The 20445-nt window shown below is 41.5% G+C and overlaps 1 protein-coding gene across 1 annotated transcript in view; it reads left to right on the forward strand.

Annotated features, from left to right (window-relative positions):
* Positions 1–20445, forward strand: part of CPNE4 (copine 4) — a gene marked incomplete at its 3' end in the record, with an annotated part of 181962 nt that overhangs the window by 89790 nt on the left and 71727 nt on the right. The window contains exons 5-7 of the mRNA XM_080611787.1: positions 1885–1959; positions 7595–7678; positions 8615–8704. Of these exons, the coding sequence (XP_080467913.1) occupies positions 1885–1959; positions 7595–7678; positions 8615–8704 (249 nt within the window). The remainder of the gene's footprint in view (positions 1–1884; positions 1960–7594; positions 7679–8614; positions 8705–20445) is intronic.

Raw genomic sequence — 20445 nt, forward strand, 5'->3', positions numbered from 1 at the left:
CTTGCTTTGGCTTCCAGCCAGTAGAACTAAATTGTTGACTTTGCTTGAATGGGAGAAAACTGAACTCAAGACAAAAATTATTGTGTGAGAAGTTTGCTGTCTCAACAGAATAAGTCAGGATGGATTATTTAGCATTATTTCAGGACCTGGGGACATACCCGGTAACCACCTCCTGTGTGCCTGTGCGATGGTACTTGAATGCAAAGTTAAGCATCTGTGCCCCTACGTGGCTGCGTGTGAATATAGCACAGGTTACTGCTGTGAGGTGTCACAGCCAGAACGGTCTTGACTCAGGGCATTTTACTTCATTCAATTTGTTGGTAATTATAGCATAAACTTTAATTGCTGGTTTGGGTATTGAGAAACAAATATGACAAACTCTGAGGGAAAACACCTTTTCTCCCACTTCCCTGTATGCAGTGTCAGTTCAGACACCTCTCCCAAACCCCCTTCCTTCATAGTCTCCACTCCCTTTGCCTTCACTTCATGCTATGCTCAGTCCCTTTGGTGAGGTGATGGGTGGCACAGGTCAGGATCAGAGCATAGAGAAATCTACTTTTTTGGTGCTCTGTTTCTTTCTCGTTTTCTCAAGTCTACTTTGGGCTTACACACTGGCCCTGGTCCCTTTGGGGGCATCCTTGCTCCAACATAGGCTTACCTGTGCCCTCAGAGATACCAGAGATACCTCCTCTGGCATGGAGCACCTCCTTCCAAGAGTGCGTCTCCAGCTATGATCCCAGCAACATCTCTTTCCCCATACCTCTTCCTGGATCTTCTTTAAGGTGAGCTCATAGGGCTTCTACTGCTGTTCCCTTTGTGCCTCCTGCCTCTAGCAGCTTCTACCCTTTCTTAACTGCGTTCACACAGAGGTGTTGTATTGCACTGCTGATGGGTTGATGTTCTGGGGTGCCAAGCCAGCTGCAGCCAGCTGTGGGGTTCACATCTCCCTACGCAGGTCACCCCTGCAGCCACTGCTACCAAAACCCAATGCAGAGTCTAAGTTAGTTTCTGTCAAAGAAACTCCCTGAGGACCTGGAGTCTGTGCGATGGAGATGGTCTGAATCTGGCAAGGGAGCTGACGTGGCTGCCAAGTGGCATAAAACACCTCGGAAGCAGGTTTTTCTGGGCAATTTAGTTTCTGGAGAGAATATTTACAGTAGAGAAAGATCTTATAACTGTCAAATAGAATATAATGTGGTTTGTTTCAAAGAACATATTTCAGTGAAATATCCCAGGTTTGGTTAATACCTTCTCTCCACTGAAGCATTTTAATAGCTGTTTCGGTTGGGTTTATTGGGGGGGGGGAGTGTTTAGCAGCATTGCACAGCACAGTAACTGGCCTCGTTAGCAGCATAGTTTACACCACCTGAAGGACTCACACTACATTACTTTAGTGTTACTTTCTTCTGGCCCAGTCTGCAGTAAATGGTTTTGCCAGTGTAGCTATTGCAGAAAAACTGTACCAGGAGAACTCCTCTAATGTAAATGTGCCTTTCATAGCAACTAATGGCAGGTGACTTCACTTTTTTTACCATTTAGCTTGCCAAATTATGCTGAAGCATTATTTTTTCCTGTCTGAGGAAAAGTACTTGGTCAGAGGAAAGGGGTCTCTGATGGATGTTGATGTCTGTACATTGACAGGTGACTGACAAGACGTAGTTGAGTGATATAGAGTGATTTTGGGTTTGTAGGCTTAAAACGGTGGCACCCATCAGCTGAGAAAGGGATTCACCGAATGCTCTTTGTGCTGATTGCAAAGGGAAACATATTAACTTGTACCATGCTTCAGGTTCCTAATGGGGTCTACAGCCTTCACACTGGGAAATGGCACCTTTCTCCCATGTCATTCCACTATGCAAAACTCAAGTGCTGCTTTCCATTTAGGTGATTGCTGAGGAATTGTCTGGCAACGACGACTACGTTGAGCTTTCATTCAGTGCACGGAAATTGGATGACAAGGTAAGCTGCTTGGTATTAACCTCGCTGAATGACATAAGAATGCCTGCAAATAGAATTTGCTGAGATTTTCCCTAATGGATCTTTTTTGGCCTTCTGTTATGAAACACAACAGAGATTTCAGATGAATGTGCACAGTGAGGCTTTCCTCAAGTTACAAAGTAATTAAACGAAAAATAATCAAGGGAATCTAATTAAAACCAAGACAGTTAATTACACGGTAACCGAGACAATTTAATCATTTAAAATGCCACGGATCAGAAGTGCTTAGAGAAGTGAACTTTCTGTAAGTAGTCAAAGATGTTATGCTTGAAGCATCTTAAAATAAAGCTTGAAAACTTCCTAAGAGCTGAGTCATGATGTACATTTGGTTCAACACAATGTAGCTTGAATGTGAGAAAAAGGTTCTTGCAGATTTGTTAATAACTTTTTCCCTCTTTAATAAGAAGACTCCCCCCTGACTCAAACACTGCTCTTTGTTCTGAGCGCTTCCCATCTCTGAAAATAGCTGTTGTTGTTTAATGACATATACATATATTAAGCACTTCAAGCAACACTGCTTGAGGTGCTTGTAAGCTAACTGCTTGTAAAGCACACTGTTCTTTCAGTGTAATAGCAGACATAATTATTTGTGGGAATCCGGGGGAAGTTTTTCTATATAGATGTCATAAGACTATGATCCTAATAGGGCTTTACATATAATTGAATGATTGCAATTGTACTGGATCACAGTATCACAGTATATCACAGTATCACATATATATCTTCCTATATATAAAGCTGCTTCTAATTAGAGGCATATGGTCACACTATACAAAAGTTTCTGATTCTGATGATCCAGCCATGTGTTTGTGAAATGTGACATTGTAAATAGCTTAAAATCAAATCAGGGAGAGTACTTTTGGATGCAGACATCAGATTTTCAAAATCAGGCCCTAAGTGATGAATAATATTTCTGGTCAAAGCTGCCAGAAAATCTCAGGCGAGCAGAAAACACACAAGAAGATGAATAGCAGTGGAATTTATGTAGATCACCCAGGTAAATACCATTCCATGCTCAGGATCTTTAACAATCCTAAATGATCAGGACCTTAATTTGCTTCTCATGTGAAAGATGAACGACTTTTTTCTTCAGTTGCTGGGGTCTTAGTGTTTCTGAATCGCATAATTGATTTAGGTGTCAAAATGTAGATTTAACAACCTCTCTGTAGACAGCCATCTTTAGATGTGATTTCCAAAGTTGTACGCAAGTCCTGCTCCACATGGTGTCGCATCTAGGAAAAAGGAAAGAACATACAGAGCATAGTGAGGTTCCACTTGGTCATCCCTTTTCCACAAATGTAAAATGTAATCTGATATAAATATTATGATTTCTTATAGCTCTTGTTGGTAGAAATTAAAGGGATACTGCCAGAGTGCTCTTCTGAGCTGGGTCAGTCTTGTCTGGGTAACAGCTTTAGAGAGTGATGGAAACACTTTATGGGGTAAGTTGAGGAGGATCATTCTGAAATGCTGCAAGAATATTGTCACTCTTGCCATTTTATCATGTCCAGGCAAGGTGAGCTTCGTCAGGTTGCCCAAGGAAGTTATGAGTGCTCCATCCGTGGCAATGTTCAAGTCCGTGTTGGATGAAGTCTTGGGTGCCATGGTTTAGTGTGTGCTGGCCCTGCCCATGGCAGGGGGTTGGAACTGGATGATCTTAAGGTCTTTTCCAACCCAAACCATTCTGTGATTCTACGATTCTATACAAAATTCCTGGGTGATGCAGTGTGCAACTCAAACAATGACTCTGTGTGTGTTATCTGAATCACAACTCTTGTCTTCAACTGATAAAAATCACTGGAAGCCTATTACAGTTGAAAGAAGCCTTTCAGTTTCCTCCAATTAGGGAGGTAGCTCTAAACCTGGCTGGACCTTGGCCTATCTCATTTGTAAGAAAAGGCTTTCAGCATGGCTTACAGTGAACTTTGACATCAGTAGTTGCGAGGCACTGTTAGTAATTGCTGGTATTAAGGTTTGAAATTACTTAGGTTGCATAGTTCAGCCATTGGTGAAAAAGCGTGAGTGCTCCAATGTCACATAAAGGTCAAAAAAACCCCATCAGAGAATAGAGAAGAGTCCCTCTTGTCAGATCCTGAACATCGTTTTACATGCCTTTCCCTACTCAGAGAAGACCTGAGTAGAGATGTGACATCAGAGAAACAAACTGAGGGCTGGAACTGGCCTTGGAGTCTCCTGAAAGGCAGGGAAAGCCTGTGGAAGCAATTGTTCTTGCTCTGCTACACAGGGTCACCTTTGTTACCCCAGGGATTCCTGTGCTGTAGCTACAGGGGTGGCAGAAGACATCTTGAATCCTAACGTCTCACAACTTGGAGATAAGAGGAGGTGGTGAGGGAGGTTCTGGATGTGCTTTAGAGATAGAAATCAAAATAAATCCTATCTATCCATTACCATAAGTGGTATCTTGAATGGACAGGAATTTTCTTCCTCCACGCTTCAAAAGAAGACTCCTTGAAAGAGGATCCAGATTGTGGTCCTTAAACATACGAGTTTCCTCCGCTAGAGAAAAAGATGGGAACAGCACATTTTTGTTAGATTTAACAAGATTTGTTAGTATAACTTCACAGACAGAACGTTTGTTGGCTGTATTTTTGGGGTGGTTTTCACTCCCTCCACATACAGCTGCAAGAGGTTTAGCGAAGCAACAAACCAAGCAAAGCCGACTCCATTTTTCCTGCAAGGGTGGCAGAAACATTCGGTGGCAAATCATAGGAAAGCCACAGGTATGAAAGTTTCCTTTAGTGAAGTGACTTTGCAGAGATAAAGGTATTTTTTATTGCAGTGCTTGTTTGGAAGGTACAGCCACATTTTCACCTTTCATTGGAGCCCTGTCAGCTCAGCTGGCACGTCTGTGTTTCAAGAGATCCACTGAGAACACTTCACAGTGGAAACAATAACTTTTGGGAAGGTTCTATTGCATTAATAGCTGTGTCACAATTTCCATAACAAGCAGCTACGTTTTGATGATAGCTATAATAAATAATGAGCACTGGGGCAGGCAAACTGCTTTTCCTGTTCTGAAAGAGGCAGTTACCATTGCTAAGGAGAGATTCTCCAGCAAATGGTTGCAAACTACAGGCTAATACTGCTCTTTTATATATATTAAAGTTTAAGTGTTGTACTTGTGTTACTACTGTGTAACTGCTGCACAGACTGAAAGAACAAAGTGCGTTCTACCACTAGCAACTACATTAATCATTTAAACACTATTAAAGTAGCAAAGCCTTAAACCTTTATTGCTGTGATTCTTCTTCGAGAGGATATGCCTGCGAGATTATGCAAAGCTGATAGATTCAACATAACAATAAAAAAGCTTTGAAAACATGAATAGCTACCAAAGCAAAATGTTTCTTCAGCTTATCATTTTGGAGTTGTTACAAAGCGTGTTCCATATTGAAGGATGTTTTGCTTGTACCTTGGTTCTGAAAGGAATCAGGCTTTGGCTTTCCATTCAAGGGGGGTGATATACGATACCATGCAGCATTAATTCATTTTAGGTGGTATTGGCTTGGTAGCTAAAACCAGATATTAAAAATGACTCCCCTTGTGCTAAAAATGCTGTTTCAGCTTTCATGATACTCAGCTGGGAATGAGACACAAAATCCTGGTTTCCTTTCTGAATCTTTCTGCACTCCAGAGTGCATTCTTGGGACATATCATTTTGAGGTGTTTTCTTTCAGATAACTTTTCTTATCAAACTTAGATTTGAAGAATCTGTTGACATTAGGCTTATAGTCAGCTTTAATCAGTGTACTTAGATGTCAGAAGAGCCTGCTCAATCTTTTTTATCCCTGTGCGCTCCAGCTTTATGGCATGACTAAGATTAAACCAGCAGCCTCACTCTCTGCTTGTTCTCTTCACTATGCAGTCGTAATCTGGCAGAATTGGATCACCAAAGCCTCCTATATACGGTCAGTTATAAGTGCTGAATAGAGTGCAGATACTAAATCTACACCAGGGCCTTAAGGCAACCTCTGGAGTTACAGAATTTGTTGGGGTTTGTGCTCGTTCTGCACACTTTCACATTGAATGTCCTATAACCATGTAGTTGAAACACATAGGCAAACCCACGGCTTTTTTGTTTAGAGCTCTCCATATGTTAAGATTTAACAAATACATATGCACATGCTTTGCAGCAGTTCTAAACATACCATTACCTTTCCTCTAGTATGAAAAGAAACAGATCATTCATAGAACAGCGCTCTGAAAACAAGGTGTCATCTTTATGGATGGAAAAGACTTCAGGTTGCTTGAGCTTGCCCAAGGCTTCATGGTCTGTAGGACTCACTTCCTTCTCCAGACATTCAAATTCATGGGGCCCTTTTCAAAGCCCTGATTTATTTGCTATTTTGCAGTTCTGGAATTGTAATAATGCCCTACAGACAAATTTGACCAAAATGATGTGCTCAGACTTTTGCTAGCATCTTATCCAAAGTTGTTCCCATCCCAATGTCTATTCAGCTAGTCAAATAGAAGTATGGTGGGCATTTGGTGAGGAGAAAATTGTAGGACTACGCATATTACAGTCATTTTTACACTAAAGCTTGTATAGAAATACTAGAAGAGCAGAATTCCTCACTTCCCCAGGCTGATGTGGAGGTCTCTGGTTTTGGATATGGCCTATGGAGAAGAACAATATTCATATGCATAAAGTTAATCATGTGGTTCTTTGAAGAAGAACGTGAAGGAAGGTGTTGAAACTACAGAAAATAGGCTGAGTCCATTTGAATCCTGCTTTTGCAGCATTGTGCTGTTAGAAATCTGAGTTGTCTGGCTTTCCCCCTCCAGCTGTGGAGGACTAACATCCAGCTACACTCCCACCCCCAGCCAGCATGGCCACAAGAGATGCGATGTTGTTGAAACAAAAGGTGCTTTGGCCGGACTTAAACAGAAAGCAACTTATTGAGGTTTGTGTAAGAATGCTCAGGGTTGTTAGCTGGGTGCATGATTAGAAGGCGGCATTCTGCAGTGCAGTGAGCATAGTTAAGAGATTTGCTGGTTCTTAAGAGATGCCAAGTAATTTTCTGTATTCCCCTGCTCTGTCATCTTAACATGGACCCTGTTATCACACCCTAAAGAGGACTTGCTTCTCTAACCTCTAGTCCATCTTGACAGTACTTGTATTAGTTGGTAGCAGCACATCGTGGCCAAATAACCTCTGTTTTGAGAGGGTGAGTGAATAGTACCCGCTGTAGAATTTGCTTCAGAGGGCCTTGCATGATAAAACTGATGTCAAAAGACCAGACAGGTATGGAGACAGAAAGAAACAAGCTAGATGGATGAAGGAGCTGAAGCTCAGGAACCTGGACTGGGTGTAAGAAAGGAAAAGGCTGTAAAATGACATTTTCCAGTTCTGCCTGCCAGGACTGCAGTTAAACTGAGGACAACAGCAGTGCCGTGGAAATCCGGGGGGAACAAAGACAAGGATGAAATATTGCTGAGACACACCCAGAGGTCTCACTAAAGCCTTGCTGGCTGTCCTTTTTCATTAGCAGGCAGGGGAGCACCAGCACAGCGTGCCTGAAAGGCTCAAGGAAAATCGAGTCTCAGGAGTAACCTGTCCTATATTTTATTCTAGGACTTTTTCAGCAAATCCGATCCTTTCCTGGAGATCTTCCGGGTGAATGATGATGCAACCCAACAACTTGTTCACAGGACTGAGGTAAGGAACAGGGTTGGATTTACATTCCAAGGGCGCAGGTGGGCTGTCAGAACGAATAGTTTATGCTCCTCATGTCACAAAAGGCATTACAAGCACCCACATTTCAAAACACTTCTATCTGTCGTGTAATTATTTGGCTAAGGGGTATCAGGTCTTGACTTATGCCCATGAGAGTAAGGGAAGATGGTACTGAAGCCAAAGATCCAAATGTAATTAAACGGGAAGATGCTCTGTTTGAAGGTCAGGAGTTCTACATATTATACTTAGCCCAAATCATGATACAGAGAGAATCATATTCTTGCTGTTAATACTGTATTGCATTTTCTCTACCTCATCCCAGGATGCTGGTGTTACGAGATTTATAAATCTGGGTGCTTTACATTAGTATCCTATGTCCCAGTGCCATTATTGCTTCCATGGTATTGACTGGCACTGTCTTCAAAGCAGCGTTTAGGGGTACAGGCTGGAGCTGTATTTCGGATTATGAGCCTGTCTGTTAGGGATCCCGTGAAGCCTTACGAGCAAGGCAGACCATGTGTGTGTAAATCAATGCTGCTTATCCCCATTGACCAATCCTGCATCTCTTCCATGGCTTGCAGTTCAGTGATGTATTCTACAACCTTTCCCTTGTGAATTATGCTCCCCCTGAAGCATAGCAGTACTGGGGCAATCTCTGTACGGGTGTGTACAGGTCCATTTCCCACCCATGCTCCTTTGTAGGGCTTTCCTGAGGAGAAGTGTTGCAAACTGCAGGTAGCTCAAGGGCACATATCCCATGCATGTTTTTTCTGCAAACCTCCAGCTGAGCTCTGCTTTCTTCTCTTTTTGATGACTGTACAGTATTGGAAACAGTACTGTATTGGAAATGCTCTTGTTAGCATTCTGTTTGGAGATGCACAAATGTTAAGGGTTCCCTTCCTTTCTTTTCACTCTCAGGTTGTGATGAATAACTTAAATCCAGCTTGGAAGACCTTTAAAGTGTCTGTAAATTCTCTGTGCAGCGGAGACCAGGACCGCAGGCTAAAGGTCAGAAATCATTCCTACTTTCTGAATTGGTTTACTCACAGAAAGCAGAACTTTGTCTCCCTTTTTCACTTGAAGATTGCTACTCTGCTCTGTCCTCTTCTTTGATGGGAAGGATGATCACGCAGCTGCTTTATGATTGCCACAATCAAATTAAGGATGCAGAGAAGTGGGAATCTACCGTAATCAGTAGATTATGCTCTAGACTTCTTAACAATAACCTCAAAAAAACCGATGGAGCTGGGTTTGCCAATCAGTTGAATGATTTGAACCTAGCATCATTTAACTGGTGGAAATAAATTCAAGGGAAATGGAAGCCCTGCCACCATTTTAAATACTATTTCCTCACTTTTATGTCTGGAGACTGTCTGTAAAGAAACACAATTAGAGTCTGTTGTTATATTTGAAAAACAGGGTGGCTGCAAAAAGATATGTGCCATAGCAATGACAGTGTTACTGTACACATAGCACAGTCAGTCAGCGCATGGCACAGTCAGCAGAACACTGGTGGTTGGGGTCTTGGAGCTTGGTGTAGAAAGCTTCATCTTCTTATCGCTAATTGGTGTTAAATCAAGGCTGAATCCAGTTGGTCTATCTTCTAGTCAGGATTGAGGTTAATACCAAATTTAAAGTATTAAAGGAATGGCACTGCTCTCAGTGGCTGTTTAGTCTCTTGGACCTGATGTAAAGGACATTGGACCCCAAAATATGTCTTTTTTCCTTTTTCTTACCCTACCAAATTTTCTAGTAATGTTTTTTCCCTTGTTGCTGCAAACCTTTCTTCTTTCATCATTGGAGCTGAGCAACCCTGCAGAAGCAGCATTGTCATTTTTCACTCATATACTGCAGGATGTGCTATGCAGATAGAAGAAAACAAAATGCCAGGTGTGTACATGCGTGCCAGAAAAGGGTGGAAAAGGTCGAAAGGAGTATTATGAATGCTTGGATTTGTACTGGTCATGCTGGCTGCATTTCAATAATCAGCAGTTCTGTTATGGGATAACAGTGGTACTGGCAGTGTTTGAATCTGTATGTTTGTATGGTATTGAGGATGCACCAGGAAGAGACCAGTATGGATGGTTATTTTTATATATTGCTTATGCCCATTGCGGAACTGTTGGGCAAACAAGATGAGTCCAAAGGCAAAAGAAATACCAAAAGGATGAGGAACTTTTAGAAAACAGTGAGAGATGTCGAAGGATGAAGTAGGTGGAGCACAGGATACTTAAGAGGCCAGAGCAGAGTGGTTGTGACAGGTACATCTGAGATACTGGAAAGAAGCTCAGCACCTCGGGTGGTGCGGGGAAGCAGTCCTGAAAGGTATTTCCATCTACTACTCTGCTCTTGTGAGACCCCACTTGCAGCACTGTGTGCAGCTCTGGTGTCCTCAACATCAGAAGGACATGGAGCTGTTGGAGCAAGCCCAGAGGAGGCCACGAGGATGATCAGGGGCTGGAGCACCTCCCGTATGGAGACAGGCTGAGAACATTGGGGCTGTTCAGCCTGGAGAAGAGAAGCTGCCTGGAGACCTCAGAGCAGCTTCCAGTGTCTGAAGGGGGCTACCAGGATGCTGGAGAGGGACTCTTCATCAGGGACTGTAGCAATAGGACAAGGGGTGATGGGTTCAGACTGAAACAGGGGAAGTTCAGGTTAGATCTAAGGCAGAAGTTCTTCCCTGTGAGGGTGCTGAGGCGCTGGCACAGGGTGCCCAGAGAAGCTGTGGCTGCCCCATCCCTGGCAGTGTTCAAGGCCAGGTTGGACAGAGCCTTGGGCACTGTGGTCTAGTGTGAGGTGTCCCTGCCCATGGCAGGGGGTTGGAACTGGATGATCTTAAGGTCCTTTCCAACCCAAACCATTTTTACCCCTTAGTTATTAAATGGTCAGACCAGTTGTGTTTGGCATGTTCAGTGGGATTGAAACAGAGCTGTAGCAGATGAAATAGGGAATGAGGTGTAGGAAAAGTACAGCCCCCATTTTAAACTGCCAGCAAAATTAACAGTATTGGCTAAAGAGGGTTTCTAATGCAAATGCAGAAACGTAGAGGAGTTATTTATTGTAGCATGTGTAGGATGACAGTAATGTGAAGTGTCAGGATAATGAGTTTGTTATCCTGGGAGGTTGCAATTTTATAAATATCCTGGGTGTATTAAATATCTGTAAGTTTATTGCCTGAAAAACAGAAGGCAGGCAAATGACTCTGTGTTGTATAAGCAATATAGTTATTCTGCGAAGGTGAAAGGGAGCAGAACTGTACAGAGCAATGCTGGAGAACGTGGTATAGGCAAAATGTGAGATGCTGAGAGGCTGAAGAAGAGATGTAATGTGACAGATTGTCTGTGTTATGCAGCCTGTCTGAAAGTGTACCTTATACAACCAGATGCAGATGCACCCTTGCACCCTGCTTCTTCCTTGGCACAGGGTCCCAGATCACCTAGTCTGGCTTATATCTGACAGTCACTTGTTGTGGAACCCCTCATAGGATCTGCTTCTTGAGGTAGCTTAAATTGAAATGGGTAACATTCCTTAGTAATGCGACTATGTAAGCCTGAGATAAGAGACAGATCAGATTGCTGCTGCTCAAATGAAAAGCAGAATTAGCACAGCACAGCCTTCACCACATTGTGTGTATGTGGCCTTTAAATCACTTAGGTGAGAAAACCTTGGAAGAGATGTGCAAACGGCATGTGAAGCCTAGAATGTCAGAGCAAGTGACAAGTTCACACTAGAGAAATATGGTTCTGGAGGGAGAAACATGCTTTAATCTGCTTGAAATCAAGGCAGGAAGGTATGAGAAAGGCTGAGATTTCAGCTTGGGCAGAAGAAGATGAGTCTGTAAATAAAGGGCGTCTTTGAGCTATGGGCAGAGAGACAGTAGTCAAATTTGTTTGCAGATGATCCTGCCAAAAGAGAAGCTAAAGAGGGAGAAATGAATAGGAGCAAGAATAGTCCTTCAGGACTGCTTATAGAGAAGATGAGGGGAAAGTTAGTGTAGGAATGGGTGAAGAGGAGAACCAGGGCAAGATGAACCTTACGAACCTATTGACAATTTTCACAGTAGTCTTGATTCTGCAGGATCCTTTTTGTCTCTTTTCTGTTGGAGAATGCATGTTTTTATTGGTGTGCGCAAGTGTTTGATTTCGGTATGTGAGTATTTGCCTGAGGCTGCAGTTCAGACTTTTGCAGGAAAGCTAAAAGTAGTAAGATTTGCATCAGATCATTCATTAATGCAGAAATGGTTTTAAATTAATTATGGCTGTCAAAGAAGAAAAACATTTGAAGCTTCTTTAAAATTCAGGCCCTTTATACCTTTTGGTGGGTGTAAGATAAGGCTGCTATGGTAGAGCAGCCTGCAAAATCACTTGTGTTTGACAGATAGCGTATAGTACTTGTCAGATGACTATCCTGTTTGCTTTCTATAGGGACTATAAGTTAGGAATTTGATGGCAGCAAGGACAGAAGAGTGGAAATGACAAGAATTAGAGAGGTGAAGTATGTGTGATGGGTTTAGCACTGTGTAAATGTTTATACTTCGTTTGCATTGACTGAGCATTCCAGTCTTCACCCTACCATATTTTGGAACATTTGAATTCCGTTGTTCTGTTTCGCTTCATAAAGTATACAGCAATATGTTACTGCTGAGTGTTGAAGAATTCCCTGTGTTGTATTTTGTGGGGGGAGATTAAGTGTATTCCAGCTGCCTTGCTGAGCATCAGCTTCTCACCAGGATTGCTTGATCACTGTGAACAGTAATTGCGTGAGGCTTGGGTAGTTTTGTACCTGTACTTGCTGTTTCTCTTTTACATGCTCTGGAAGGCATAATCTAAGGTAAGGCTTTAAAAGGCACCAGAAAGGCTTGGAGGGAAGTGTCAGCTCGTGGACATTCTGCAAATAGAGGGAGAGTTCTTAACAGCTGACACATTGCAACTGTCCCTACCTGTGGCTCACCTCTGTAGGCTATTTGGGGTTCTGAAGACTTGGTTTTTCATCTCTGCCACTGCAATCACATGTGTATTGAGCTTAGTGGTCTGATTGTGTTATGAAGAATGGGGATTAACATGGCAAAAAGACACTAAAACAACTCAGTTTAACTTACAGAAGTTTGTTCTTTGTAAGTCTTGCACCCAAAGCAGCCTTTGCACTGTCTGAGCATTTGAAACTTTCTTGTTCAAAATGTCTGTTTAGAAAGATATGATAAGCAAGGTCACTAAAATCAAAGGAATCAATAATTAGAGTCTGCCTCAGGAGTCTTTTGCCAGCATCCTTTACAAAGTTCTGTTGATTTGAATCCCTTATGGGCTTTAAAAAAAACCCCCAACTAATTTTGCTTCATTTAGCTGTGGTGCAGAGAGCAGTTATTTTTTATTCCTCCCAGGATGCCTGGTAAAACTTTATTGCAATTATTGCTGCCCTAGGTTTTATTATGAAGAAGATAGATTAGATTTATGAACCTACTGAGCTTTTCTTCCCAGACATTGAAACCATCTGAGAAGTCTGGTCACACTTCAGTGCCCGTCATAACTTCATTTAATGCTGACGGTACAGACAATTCGTGTATGCGTTGAAGTGCACAAAGTACCTCTTTGATCCAAAAGCAGTGCGTTGCTTTTCTAATATGTAAAGAGGCTCAGTCCACAATGGTCATTACTGGCAAATCTGAGCAAGGAATATAATCCTTCCGAGAAGAATGTCCTGTAAATCGTGAAACTTTGGCATTCAAGTTAGGTTTCAGCAGGGGAGTTACGTTGCTGTGAAAGGCTGAAATACAGGCTTGCATTGTAAGTATCTTCTGGCAGGGATTATCTCCTCTCCATCCATTCTAATAGTTGCAGGCTTCCTCTTTTTCTAGAGGAACATTTTTCTAGGTTTCCTCTTTTTCTGGTCTACACTGAAAAAATACCTCTCTCTGTTTTGGTATTAGATATTGTAATACTTGGGAAATAAACACCCAACCAGGTGCTGTAGAGGCACAAGCCACACTGTGCACACGGCATGAAGTAAAAGAATATCTGCTGCTGAGGGTGTGCAGAGAACCTCACTGAAAGAAGTTTGGTTCATAAGGAAAAGAGACAAAAAAACCCACCCAAAACTGGAAGACATTGCTGCAGGTAAAGTAGTACACTGCAAGGAGAGGGCAAGCATGTGTCATATCTGTATAGCAAGTCCTTAAGAAGAATATCCATTAAGTATTTTTCTGCATCAATTTCTATCATTGTTGTCAGTTTATTTATTGTTTTGTCCCCTTCTAAACCTGATTACAGTGGTGATCCTGATCCTGGGGACATTTATGCATGTACAGTGATGAGTTGGACCCACAGCTGTGCTATTACATACATCAGATCATAAGTCCTCTGTATACATGAACGGCTCTTTGCAGCACAAAGCCCCGGGACATTACTGTTACCTTTGGGTAACCATGAGAAGGTTGCCTCTTCCTGTGCACTTCTAATGAGGTGAAAACCTGGGTCTGCCATTCTTCCCCAGTCTCCCTTATGTCCATTTGACTTCCCTGGCTCTGTCCTTCCCACCTGATGGAGTAGCTGTGTCTTAGCACACAAGTTACATGTTTGGTTTTCTGCTGAGGGGTCTATCTGCAGATACTTGTAGGCCCCAGTATGTCTACAACATGCTAGTGGTAGTGAGATGCATTCAGCATGTGATTGTTAATTCATTTCCATAGTAAGACGTTTGTAATACATTGGCCTTTCCAATGTGAACTTTCACAGGCCATTAGTTTTCTACGTTTTTGTGCTAGATCATTGTTAACAATGAGGGATAACATTGAGAGATCTGCACTTTGATTGAATTGATAATCTATGTAGTGCCTGTTCTGCTTCGTTCTTACTGATATATAATGTGATCCTTGCTTACAATATTAATAGAAGAAGCTCAACAGCCTACAAGAAAGATTTTGATGGAAAGAGGCAATCAGTTTATTTCCATTTCATTAATTAAAATGAGAAAATTATTATTAATTGAATAATCTCTTCCCCGGGGTCTGTTTTGGCATTTTGGGGGATAGAGGGTTGGTTCTGCCTCAAATAGTTGTAACCTTCTGTTTCCTTCTGATTTCTTCAGTGTTGAATTTTTCATACAAAATGATGGGTCATTAGGGATAAAAAAAGGTTTCTTAAAGGTCTGTAAGTGTGTTGGCTGTTCTGAGTTAAGGAAAAGCAAACAGCGGTGAGTTTTTTTTCATGCTCTCTGAGTTATTACTGCAGTTTTCTCTAAATCAATAAGCTTTCAGTGGCCTTTAAAAAGTGACTACAAGTCTACAGTTTCTAAACTGTAATCCTCCAATAAACCCTTAGTATCTCTGAAAGCCAGTGGTGAAAGTAACTGAGCAGAACCAGTGAAGAAGGCCAAGTAAAGCTTAAGAGACAAGCAATAAGTAATGCATTCAGACAAACCTATTAGTGCTTTTATTCTTGCACAGTTTCGCTGTCATAGAGTGCTTGTCTCTAGAAGCACTAATGTGGAAAGATACAGTTTATGGTCAACAGCAGTAATTTGTGCAGGATTATAAAAAGCATGTGGCACAAAGGGCAATCCAAGCACTGTCAAATGATGATTAGAAAAGCATGAACTAAAGGATTTCACACTGTTCCATAACAGAAGACTTCTTTGTTGTTGCTGTTTTCTTTGGGCTTTTATTTCCATGTAGAAATAGACAGGCACCAAGAATGAATCACAGCGTGGGCTAGACCTGCTGGTTATTACTTGATTGGGTGATTTCAGTCATACCTGATTAGCTACACAGTTTTACGTTCTCCCCTTCAATTTACTCACAAAATGAATGCCAGTGGAGCCAGTCATTCCCTGCTTGCTTACCCTGACGTTGCTGAAGAGGTGTTTGCATATGGAGTCCTTCTTGTGGAAAGTCTTCAACAAGAAGAAAGGGGGACTCAACCTTTACATGTTTTTCATATGAATCAAAAGATGCCTTCAGATGACTTTTTCCGGAAGTCATTTTCATTAGGTCAGGGCATTTTCCTGGGATCTTTAGAATAATTGCCTCACTCTTGGAGGCTGCAGATCTTCCTTTATCATCGGAATAGTTTATTTCGTAGTCATTTTAAGGATGTTATCATGTTGTGAGTTTCCAGAGAAGTCCTTGTGCAGCTGATGAGTTTATATAACTAAAAGCTCCTTTTTGGTGGTCAAAAGACACACACACACACACACACACAAAATAGGCTTAAATATTGGGATGTGGTGTATATTTAATAAGGGGATAGAAATATTTGTAGAAGTGCATAACCAGAGTCGGAGTTTTAAAACAGTATTCTGAGAGGGTGATACAGTGTTTTGAGGGTTATTATAAAATTAAAGTGAATGGCACACTGTGAAAGCCAGTTTCTGAAACCTTGGCTTGGTTTCATCTGGGGTAGAGTTAGGATTTTCTTAGTAGCTGGTGAAGTGCTGTGTTTTGGATTTAGTGTGAGAACAATGCTGGTAACGCACCGATGTTTTAGTTGTTGCTAAGTAGTACTTACTCTACAGCAAGGACTTTTCGCTTTCCCATGCTCTACCAGTGAGGACGGACATAAGAACTTAGGAGGGAACATAGCCAGGATGGCTGAGCTGAACTCCCAGAGGGATATTCCGTACCACAGAGCATCATGCTCAGAATATAAGCTGGGGGGAGTTGGCTGGGAGTCACTTTTCACTGCTTGGGTACAGGCTGGATATCGGTGGTGTGCAATTGCATTGGGCATCACATGTGCTTAGTGAGTTTTATTCCTCTCTGTCTTCTCTCTGTTATTACCATTGTTGTTGTTATTACTATATGTTACTTTATTTCAATTATTAAACCATTCTTATCTCAACCTATGGGTTTTATCCTTTTCCGATTCTCCTCCCATCCTACTGGAGCAGTGAATAAGTGGCTGCATGATACTTAGCTGCTGGCTGGGGTTAAACCACGACAGACCTCCTTGCATAAATGCCATTGGACCTACTTTTCCAGTAAATGATTAATCAGAATACTACAATTCTTAATTAGAATACTACGATTCTTACATGTTTCTCTTCTTTTTTCCTTCATATTTCCCTTGTTCTCTCTATGCCTGTGGTTGCAGGCACTACACTGATCATTAAAAACTCAAGTGGCCTACTTCACAAGGTCTGCTGTGATTGTGGGGAATTTGCCCTGTTTTGCTAGTTTGGGTTAATCTGTAATTTAGCAATTGGCTTATAGTGCCTCCTGAATTGATTAATCACAGCAGTTTGTTTGGAACCCTGATTTATCTGAGCAGGTCAAGGACTGATCCGATCAATCTTCATAAACACTGTGCAGGTGGGGTGCAAGATTTAAGATCACCCTTAAAACAAAACTGATTAACTCCTGGTGTGCGTAATCTCAGCTCACAGATTCCTTTTTGTCTCTCCTCTTTCCTTGACTCTGTTCTTGATAAAGCAGTTGAAGATTCTGGGGAAGAAAATATCAGATTGAAGTGGAGATTTAGGAGAGAGAAATAGGCTCAGTAAATGAGCTTGATCCCAGTTTTGTTAGAGTCAAAGGAACTCATTCTGATGACTTTAATCGGCACAAGTTTGTTCTCCCTTATTGTAACTGCTGGATCTATAGCAAATTAACTGTCAGATTAATTAATCTAGATTTGGGTTAATTGATGTTTGTGAAGTGCTTTGAAGATGAAAGAGCTGTCAAATGACAAGTGTTGTCACAATAATTAGGGGTGCAAGTGGATTGCACAAGGGAGGGATGGTCTGATAAACAGTGGTTAAAAGAGCTATCACTCACATACCCAAGGGATTGGGCTGCTGGTAGAAGGCTGAAGAGCTGGTACACATGATAAAATGGGTGGGATAGGTAGGGATGGGCATCTTCCCCCATCCATTGAGTGACTCTGGCCGAATTCAGTTGTTTGCCTTTTAAAAGGAGATTCTTACTTCCAGCTCCTTATCAGAGCTCCCTGGTTCTGTTTCTTTTTTGCAAAGTGAGAGGACTGCCTCCAAATAATCTGTACATTGCATTTATTGTGAGCTTTCTTTCAGTTGCTCACTTCCTCCATGGTTCCATCCTAAAACAAATACAGCCCTTCACAGCTTTCCTATGCAAGTCATCAGGATGAGGAATGTTTGGAAGAGTGCTCTCTCGCCTCTCGAGCTGTCTTTGAAAGTGAGTTTTAATCCCCTGAAGTGAAACAGAGGCACCTAGGAGTGTTGCTGACTATAATCCAAATCAGAGGTGCCTGGTTCCTTTGCAGGGCAATAGCTGATAAAGTGCTAAATCCTATCCCTGGGACCACTTAAAATGAGACAAAACAAAACCCTGGTAATGAGGATCAGTTCCTCACTGGAGGGTGAGGCATAGGGGATGCTGATGAATTAAATGACCTCAGATCACTGTGTTGATAATGCCTTCAACACCCTACAGACCCCAGTATTAGCTGCAGAGCTGCTTACTGCAGCAGTTTGGAAACCAGTGCTTTCATTTTGAATTAAAAGAATAAAGCAAAGCTCTGCTTTCACTTTAACAGATCAGGATTAAGGCTTAGACCTAACCATGTAAAGCAGCTGAATCCTATAGTGGGTGAATTTTAAAGTGTTGCATATCTTAAAGGAAATCCATTGGTCTCATACCTTTGTGTCCTCAGGACATTTTGCTGTGTGGCTTTACAGTGTCTCATTATATTAAAAATGAGAGAAAATGGAAGTGTGACCAGTTTCTCATATGCCTTTTTCATTTCTTTGGTTTGAGACTGAAAAGAATAGTGAAGGCAATTTCCCAACAATCTCATTTCAGACACTCATAAAGTAGCAAAGCCTCCCACTGGCTGACATATCACCATATAACCGTATAACCGTATCACCATATAACCAACTGCTAAGGACCCTTCATTTCTTTTCAGATTTATCTTTTCTACTGTGTAAATTGAAAATTACACACTCATAGAAGTTCTCTTGTTGTTCAATCTTGTAATACATGTATTCTTTGCTATGAGCAGTGTATTTTCTCTACTTAAATAGAAAGCTTACTTCAAGATTCTACTCATAAATCTTATCCTGACAGTTTATGTGCGAACATAGTGCCACGCAAAAATAGTTAAGCAGAGCAGATAATAAAATCTGTGTATTTTAAAAGGGAGCATTCTCAAGGAACGGAGCAGAGTCAAATGCAAGGCAAAATAATATATTTGTTCCAAAAAATTACATTATCTTCAGGGGCCTCATTATAAATTATAATTAATTATACATTATAAATTAATGCAGCGTGAGGGCAGAAATAGCTGTTAAGTGTGTCTAAAGTTTAATATTTTAGAAGATGTCTGGGTTCATAGGAATCACTTGAAAAATGTGGACTTTCTCTCACTCTGGCAATCTGTATTTATGCCTTCCATACACAGTGGTCTCTCACTCTGACAATCTATATTTATCCCTTCCATACACAGTGGTCTCCTGTACTACACAATCTGTTAAAATAGTTTACATCTGCGTTTTCTGTTTGCCAAAAATGCGTTTCCTCCCAGCTACATGACATGCTCTACATGTTTTATCATGTGTACACATGTGGGTATAATGCACCTTATATAGTGAATGGAGTGTTTTGTAATGATAATGTTTTATCTGCCTTACCAAATCTAAATTAAGCATGTTTAATGTATATGTTAGTGTGAGGTGTCCCTGCCCATGGCAGAGGGTTGGAACTGGATGGTCTTAAGGTCCTTTCCAACCCAAGCCAGTCTGTGATTCTATAAGCAGAAGCATGGCCTTGGCTTTAGCCATTCCCATGCCAGTCTGGGTATGAAGAATTGACACTGATTAAAGCCAGCCAGCTCTGGGGAGGGCAGAAGTGAAGCAGTGGCAGGATCAGAGCTGGGTAGCAGAAGGTCCCATGTGTGATTAGAATTGAAGCTGTGATAGAATCAGCCCCCAGTGATACTTACGGACATTTGAAACCTGAGCCTGCTGCAATATTGGTTTATGTCCTGTCCCTGAAACCTTGTGCTGTACTGAAGCTGTGTTAAGAGTGTGAGATAATGGCCTTCCTCATCAGAATGCAGTGGCTGCTACTCCAAGCAGACTTATGAATATGTAAAACTTGCAGAAAATAATTAAAAATCACTAACTCATACTCATAATCATCTCGTGCACATTTTGAAATGGAGAATTGTGATTGTAGTCGCCTAAATGTGTTTTTTCACAGCACTTGAACCCCTAATCTCCTTAAGAGCTTGAAATCGTCAACACTACATAGCTTTAAGGTGACCTGCAAAAGTAAAACACAACATCGTGGTAATGTAATGTACACTGAATGCTTTCCTAGGCTGACTTGCTCCCATTTTCCTGGCTGTTCAGAGCATTAAGCATGTACTTGTAAAGTTGTTGACATTTGGGTTCTTTCCTTAGATCTTTAATGATACAGAAATAAGGGCCTGATCTGTCTTATATACAGCTTCTTGTGCTGATTTCTTTGGCTGTTAATTTCCTGCCTTCCTAGAGAAAGCAACACATCATTCTGATCACCACTATGTGACTGTCATTGCTGCATGCACAGGGACAGACTTGCCACCAAGTTTAAGATCCCGATCAGTTCCAGGATAGATATTCAGAGGAGCATAGGAAGTAGAGGTGAAGTTTGGGGAAGACAAATAAGCCAAAGAAAAGATAACTCCTTTGTTAGTCTTGTATAGGCGAGCATTCCTTTATAGGCAAATAGCTGAGGGAAAACCAAGTGTTTTCTCTGCAGGATATTACTTGAAGCACTCTTTCATCTTCAAAGG

Source organism: Psittacula echo (assembly GCF_963264785.1).
Source record: "Psittacula echo genome assembly, chromosome: 2".
Lineage (NCBI taxonomy): Eukaryota > Metazoa > Chordata > Aves > Psittaciformes > Psittacidae > Psittacula > Psittacula echo.